The sequence below is a fragment of the Austrofundulus limnaeus genome, unplaced genomic scaffold (genome assembly GCF_001266775.1).
Source record: "Austrofundulus limnaeus strain Quisiro unplaced genomic scaffold, Austrofundulus_limnaeus-1.0 Scaffold48, whole genome shotgun sequence".
NCBI lineage: Eukaryota > Metazoa > Chordata > Actinopteri > Cyprinodontiformes > Rivulidae > Austrofundulus > Austrofundulus limnaeus.
The window spans coordinates 2,261,837-2,269,529 of record NW_013952450.1 but is presented as its reverse complement, the minus strand read 5'-3'; the positions used below and the strand labels follow the sequence as shown (position 1 = coordinate 2,269,529).

The following is a 7,693-nucleotide window of genomic DNA, read 5'->3' as shown; positions in this document are numbered from 1 at the left end:
GGGTTTACGCCCTTGGAGCAATGAAAGAATGGAACTATCTACCGTTAATTCTTATTTTTTAAAAAGAGATTGAAAAGCTTTGTTGGAGGAACATGTTTATAAAATGAAATGGTTAACTATTGTATTCTTTTTATAAATGTATAACTTTCACATAATAATTGAATTGATATGTATTTTACTCTTGTCATCAGTCATATATTTAGAATATTTTCATTGTATTATGTGTATGTATTTTTAATGATGGACCCCAGGAAGGGTAGCTGGGTGTAAGGTGCAGCTAACGGGGATTTTAAACAATAAACAATATTTCTTGCCTTTCAGAGCATTATTGCCACTTATTTAACTGTAGTGAAAATTGTGAACCTCCAAGTGTAACACTGTGGTGCAACTGACCCCCAAAATAGTATAAATATGAGGATGTGTGCAGCCAATGATTAGTTAGGAACAACCATATTTCCAGACTGAGGAGCAGACTTATGTTCTTTCACAAAGCAAAACTTTAAAATTGTTGGTTGATTTTCAAAACCTGGGAGAGCCCACACGCGACAAAAAAATCAGACATACCAGGTTTGGTATGGACAAAAAACAAAACACTACACACAGATTTGACTCACCAAAATTCAGACATCATGAGAAATCTTGCGAGGCCTCTTGAGATTAAACATAAATTCAGAGTAAATAATGGCAAAAGAGGAAGAAGCAACAGTAATAATTTGTGGGCTATTTTAAATAAGAAAAAACAAAACAAAAACACATCTCTGATGTCCATCGGACTTTCTGCTGAGTCATGTTTTGTTTTCTGTAGTTTGGATTCCCCTCCATGTTTCCTTCACCTCGCTTGTTTGTCACATTCAGCAGGCTGCATTCTTGTTTGTCCTCAGGGAACACCAAGCTGGGATTTCTCCTAAGATTATCTTTAGAGACATCATGATTATCGGGGTGTCCTTAAAATTGTTTAAAGGGCAAAATCTGTCAAAAATCAGCACACTTATATTCTTGTGTGAACCTAGGCGATGCCCTTCATAACATTCAATCAAACACAGCTTGTATTGATACTTTATTTCACCACAGTAAATTCATACATGCTTATAATTTATTTTTGCATACCTTGTTATTTTACTATTCTATCATACAGTATAACAAAAACCTGGTATTGTTTAAATAATAAAAAGTGTATAATTAACACTTTAAATAAACTTCATATGTGTGTATACACTCCTTGCAAACAATTAAATATTGGAAAAATATATAAATATACAAATATATCACTCTAAACCTTGAATGGAATATTTCTTCTATGGTCAATGAAACATCTTTTGATTTCACTTTGCTCCTTTTACCATAAATCATTCAATATGAGAACACTTGTGTTTTAATTCTATTGTGATGTGCATATAGGATTTGGACAAGTCTAGCTTGGATAATAAAAGTTGAAAAACACTTAAAAAATAAATTAATTTGTGTGTAAAGTTCTTTGTGTAAAGCTGCCATTTCAGAGTATTTATTTCAATAGCAGAATTTTGTTTTGTTCACATTGGTTTAGTTCATTCTTCATTTTTTAGAATTAAACAGTGAGACTGTGTCCCCACCCAAAAGCCTGGGATCATTTTTTCCTTCAAGGAGCTCTTAAACTGCAGTACAAGCTCAACCTCCTTTCTACAGATTCCCTCCTCTTCCTCCTTTATCTCCTCTACAGCATAGAAATTGAGCAAACCAGCCGGCTGATCAACATATACGCCTATAACAGAGCATTCAGGTATCCCTTTGATTTCTGTACTTTGACCTTTGTGCCAGGCATGATAGCAGGAACCACTCCACCCGAAACCCCAGGACTCCTCATTCTCGCCAAAGCCACAGGGTCCCTCGCTGTTTCTCCTTCCCGCTCGTTCATACGCAACTCCAACCACAACCCATCCAGAGAACTCCACCTCCCAGTAGCCTCTGAAGCCCAGAATGCCTTCTTTGCAGAGAACCTTTTGAAGAATAGATGAAAATGCAATTATAAGGACATTAGGACATTTTATGAAACTTGATTTATTGTGCTGCCAACGATGAGCAAACAAACAAACAGGTAAATTATTCTACACTCACAACCCACTATAAGTTATGTAACTTTGCATGAGGCACAGTGCTTGATGTATGTATGGTAAAAGGAAGATGTATGTGTAGCTCCTGAAATCGGGGCATTTAGATGTAGTGACTTGCAGTTACTCATGACCCAGATTCATGTGACTGGAATACAAGCTACATAGAATAACAACAGCCATTTTATTCCTTTCTACAAAGCTAATTGATACAGATCTATTGGGAATTTCACCCATCAAGAGCAGGGCCCTCGCAAGTGGGCCCATTACTCTCCCYAAAAGGACACTGAGCTTTAATCAAACCTTTGCGTCCCTGAAGGATGCAAGGTTAGAAATGCTCAGTGTTCTGGTCTCTTCAGGATCCATAAAGGAGTCCCCAAGAATTATTTTCCTTTGACTACTCAGAGCCAGGAAGTGGCCTAAGTATTGCAAAAAAAAGTATCCAATTCAATTCCACATGCACAGACCATTGTCATGGAATCTCATCTCCATTTTGTGGCTATTGGGCAGGTTGTGCCCAGTGAGAACTCCAACCAGTGTACTYRAAGTTTTGCTTGTCAGGGCGATGAGAGCTTTCCCAAACATAATATTTTGGCCGTTTTTCAGTTCTCRTGCCTGTCTACAGTCCATCAGAACCCTCCAGCRGATTCARTGTTGACGTCTAATCCAGGCCCATCGGGGAGTCCTACAGATGTTGATACTTACAAAAGGCTCTGGTCCTTAAAATGGGGTCTGACTGCTAGCTTTTGCAAGGTAGTCAGCTCTCTCATTACCATTAATGCCAGTATGTTATGGTTGAACACACCTGTCTGAGGTTAATTGTTATCAAACCATTCCCCCAGAGTTAAAGATGCTTTCTTTGTTCAAAACATAAATTATCCAATTTGTAGATTTCACATCCATACTTTTGCTGGCAAGTGCTCTCTATAGTTTCTACAGGTACACTGTCAAATGCCCCCTGTATATCCTAAAAGCAGTCAAGCAAAACAACATCAGGTAAGACTGTTTCTGTAGAAAGACATGCCTGAYATGCATGTTCTTTAGGACCTAAAGGTCATAGCATCAAAATACCATCCAACAGAGATCTGCCTCTACGGTTAAATCAGAAGCACTCTCAACCCACGTGATGGGAATTGGCATCACAACCAATGAGTACTGAGGCCRCTATCTTTAGCATAAACAACTCTACACAGTGCAGCCTGCCATTCATAGAGTTAAAAAGTCAGAAATCAGATTAACATCTAACTTGACAGCCATACAAATAAAGATGACACAAAAAGTAAGGAAATGTGTGTTTGATATATAATTTATTTTTTGTAAAATATTGGCAATAAACCTAATATTGTTAGAAAATTAAATTTTAAATTGTGCCACATTTGTAAGGAACATGCATTAATGGGTGAGCAGTAGAGCTGAGTATGTGGGTTGTCCACTTGCAAAATTTGCCAAACCTTCTCTGCCAAACAGCTTATGTTGCTGTTGTTATTGACACTTGTGTTTTAGCTTCCGGTACCACCAGGTGCTGCCAATCAGGTGCCTGGTATAAGATTTATTACCATGAAGCATTGTTTCAATTAAAAAAAAATCTAGTGCTAATCATAGTATGTGTAAACTTATTGTATAGTACTTTTGAGAAGCATGAATTGTGCAACGATTATTGTGTCACTTGTGTCTTACTGTCATTGCAATGCCCCCATTAGCTCTGTGCCTGACTTGATTCAGGTGAACACAAAAAGTACAGATTTTGTACAAATTGTGTGCCTTGTTGATTTTTACCAAGACTTGCAGAATTTGCACGTGATGAATCATACTTCAATAAATGCCAGTTCTATTGTCATCTTGTACCTGTGGAGCATATTCATATCTCTCTGGTCTGTCCAAGACAGGACATGTGACGTCATCAGTCTTCCGGGCCACTTTAGCTCCTCCCTCTGTGATCCACAGCAACTTGTTGGCCGTTCGGTCATCCAAGGACAAAGTAATCCAGTCTAAAAGAACAAGGACAAACATTTACTTGTAGAAAATACATTGCAAAACAATAAAAACAAAAAAGAACTTACGTTTGATGAGATCAGCTCTACATTTGGGTTCTGGGATATTTGGCTCGTAGATTGGAATCTTCTCTAATGAGTAAAATAAACAAATAGATGAGCCTGTTTTGAATAAAACAAAACAGCTACATYATGTTAATTATAACATTTGTGATAAGATGACGTCTTACCTGCGCTTTCAGGTTTGCTTTTCTTTGCTGGAAACAAACACAAAATTATTGTTTTTCTACTAAACCAACAATCGTGTTTTTGACTTAATATTTGACGCAAAGAGTCAGGTGGGTTTCAGAAATTGTTGCAGTGAGTTTCTGATATTAAAACATAAAGTGTATACTTAGAAAACCATCTGCCTCTTTCAGATCATCACATCAGCACTGCATGCTTTCTGGAGCCTGTGGCTGATTCATGCCAGGCAGCTGAAATTACAAAGACACCTCACATGCCTCAGGGTCGGGTTCATTCACACCACAGCTCAGCCTGGAGCTCAGAGCAGATTATCAGAAGAGATGACTGACATTATTTGTTTGTACAAATCAGATAAGCTAAGGAAGTCGATCCAACGCGTGGTGCATTGCAATGAACCCCAACTGGAGAGTTCAGAGAAGTTGTCCAAACCTGATCTTAAACCAGTTCGGTTCTAATTACAACCGGCTGTTTAAAAGTTGACGTTAAGCTGGGACCGCACCTTTGTTCAAGCTGATGAATTTTAGTTTTGGTTTACACTTGCTCCACTTTGGTGTGAAGTGTAAGCATGCAGCATTCTGGTTTATTTTATCGAGAACACAGAGGAAGAGGAGGAATGAGTTGTCAAAACTGGCCCACATAAGCAGTGAGTTATTTATATCAACAGCTTTCATCAACTCCAAAATGTATTACCACATTGAATCATCACAGAACATTACATGTATTTTAGAAAACGTCCCACAAATCAGCATTCATTTTAAGATGATAATACAAATTTTGACATTTAATGTACTTTAAATCCCAAAACAACAATATAAATGTTCATCAACCTTTATGCACAGGTTTATTTGTGCCGTGCAGTATGTACATCACATCTATCAGTTAATAAAAATATCTGTGATGATTGGAGACAGAACAAGACTGCGAGAAGGTTTTGTGCCACCTGTTTGGATTTACTACAGGGTGATGAAAATGTCTTCTTTGTGTGACCTCATTACAACCTGACACCAACCGTTTAACCTTGAWGTGGTCACTGCACCAGTCCCCCCAGCTTTTTAATCTGCTTGTGATGCAACTTGAAGAATATTTTGGAGTATAATTTCTTTAATCATTTCAGTAAATCATGATGATTTTTAATGCCAAAGTGTCTCCAGTTTTCATCAAGTAACATAGCATTGTTTTACAGAATATTTGCCGTTGCCCGTTTTCTAATTAACATCATGTACACGCAGCGTGTTAAATTTATGCCCGAATAGTGTGAAATCATTTTTGGTACAAATGATGTTGACACTTGCAGACTTTTTGCTTCCAGGCAATAAAACATCTTCTAAACGCCTCATAATGTCAGACATGAAATCACAATAAGTAAGTGATCACACTTTCCAAGCAGACATACACTCAAATGACCCATTCCCTCAGGATCTGCCTCGGTAGATAATAAAAAAGAATCCATGAAACCAACTGAGATATCTCATCAAAATGCCTTGAGGTTTCGTGTAAATGCTGCTGCACCCGTATTTGATAATGCAACATTCAAAAAATGGCTATTTTGACTTTTTTTCTGGTGCAACCATTGAAAAAAAAATCAATCAAATTGGATTAAAAGTTAAATTTGTTAGATAATTCCAAGTGGTAAAAAAGTGACACTCACCTTTATCAGACATCCGGGCTTCAGAAATGATTCTGCTGGTGGTGGGCATCTTTACTCAGACTCAGAAGTGAGGCTGAAGTTTTTGTTGATGGTACAATAATTAACCAATAACTCAGAGTRTGGGGAGTTTTCTTTAAGTGGACTATGTGGCTGCTTTGATGCTCCCTTATATACCTTTGTTGCAGGACATGAAGTGAAGGAGGATAGCTGGAGGCGTCGACACGAACATGACGGCGTTTGCCAATAGGAAGAAGGAAGGCCCGAGGTTTGTAACTGGAGCTGTGCGTGAATGCGTTTTACCTTAAAAAGGTTGTACAACACGTCTGTAACCAAGTAAACCCCTACCTCATTCTTCCTACAGTTCTACCAGGGATCTTTTCACACCGCACAGTGGCCGTCTTGATGCACTGATGTTGGTTGGGGTGGTTGGCATACGCTAACRCACACACACTCATCCGTATTCATACATAGACTGACGTACACATTCTGAGCATGCAGCTGCAGATTTAAATCACCGTCGAAGAATTCCTGGTGTCAAACTTAAAGCAGCRTGAAGTCCGACAGGTGCAATTTTAACACCGCAAAAAATGCTTCATTATTACGTAACTGCGATGAATTATGTGGTGTCAAAATTCCTCAGCTTGCAACTATTATTTTTGCACGTATTTAAAATAAAATTGTATTTGTATTCTAGAACCTCATATAAAAATCTTTTTATTCAACAGAAAAAATAAAGAAAAAAACTTTAGCAACAAACAAGTTCTGTTCTTTAATGATTTGAGATGATTACATTAATAATAATTAATACATCAGTTTTTCATTTTCCCTATCTAATCAAACACCCATCTATCTAACCATCTGTCTTGTTTTTAAAAACTACTGAAACATTCAAAAAGAAAAGATCAAAAAAACATTTAAAACCCCAAAATAAAATGACATTTATGATACATTCATGTTGACTTCTGACTGCAATTTAAAGCAACTTTTAAAACATTTTAGTTTTAAAGTTAATGCCAAAAAAAAACATCAAATGCAAATGTTTCTAAGATCACAGATCAAATGCTTAAATTACTACTCAAGCTGTGTGGGATATGTGCAGAGACACAGTTGATTCAACGTTTWGTGCCAATGCTCCGAAAGAAAATGATCTAAGTGTTTTCAAACTGTGGGGCGCACCTCCACTAGGGGATGCCACTGGTTTTGGAGGGGGGCGAGAGGTGAATCAGGGAGCGGGGAAATAAATACGTTCACACTGCAGGTCTTAGATTAGATTTTCTTGCTCAGATTTATATATTTTTTCAGTAGTGCATCATGTTTTCATTGAAACGTGGCCTCCTTCAGACTTCAGCAGTTCAGAGAAAAAAAAAAGTTCAGAGGCGACCCATTGTGCGCAAAGGAAATTGTGCAACGGGCTTTGTGTGAGGAAGTAGCCACACATGCTACATTTACGTATTAGTGTGTGTGCCGAAGTTCTTGTGCAGTCACAAGCGATTAAATTATTATCTGACATGCTTGTTAGGTCCAGTGTTCACATTTAATGTTGCCTCTTGATACTGTAGATTATCCAGCACAGCACTTTGTTTTTGGAGCAGAGCTTCAAGCAGAAGGTAAAATAAACTTAAGAGTATTGATTCCAACACTTAAGTATTGGCATGGTCAATGTTGTTGGACAAAACACACACACACACACACACACACACACACACACACACACACACACACAC

At 37.7% G+C, this 7,693-nt stretch overlaps 1 protein-coding gene across 1 annotated transcript; it reads right to left on the bottom strand.

Annotated features, from left to right (window-relative positions):
- Positions 1–1,044: 1,044 nt before the first annotated feature.
- On the bottom strand, positions 1,045–6,328 carry LOC106517422 (stonustoxin subunit beta). The gene is made up of 5 exons (XM_014008256.1): positions 5,970–6,328; positions 4,306–4,332; positions 4,145–4,207; positions 3,930–4,072; positions 1,045–1,973 (listed from the first exon to the last, which is right to left on the bottom strand). Exons 1-5 carry the CDS (start codon positions 6,016–6,018, stop codon positions 1,545–1,547), a joined length of 711 nt encoding a protein of 236 aa, XP_013863710.1. The 5' UTR covers positions 6,019–6,328; the 3' UTR covers positions 1,045–1,544.
- Positions 6,329–7,693: the final 1,365 nt, after the last annotated feature.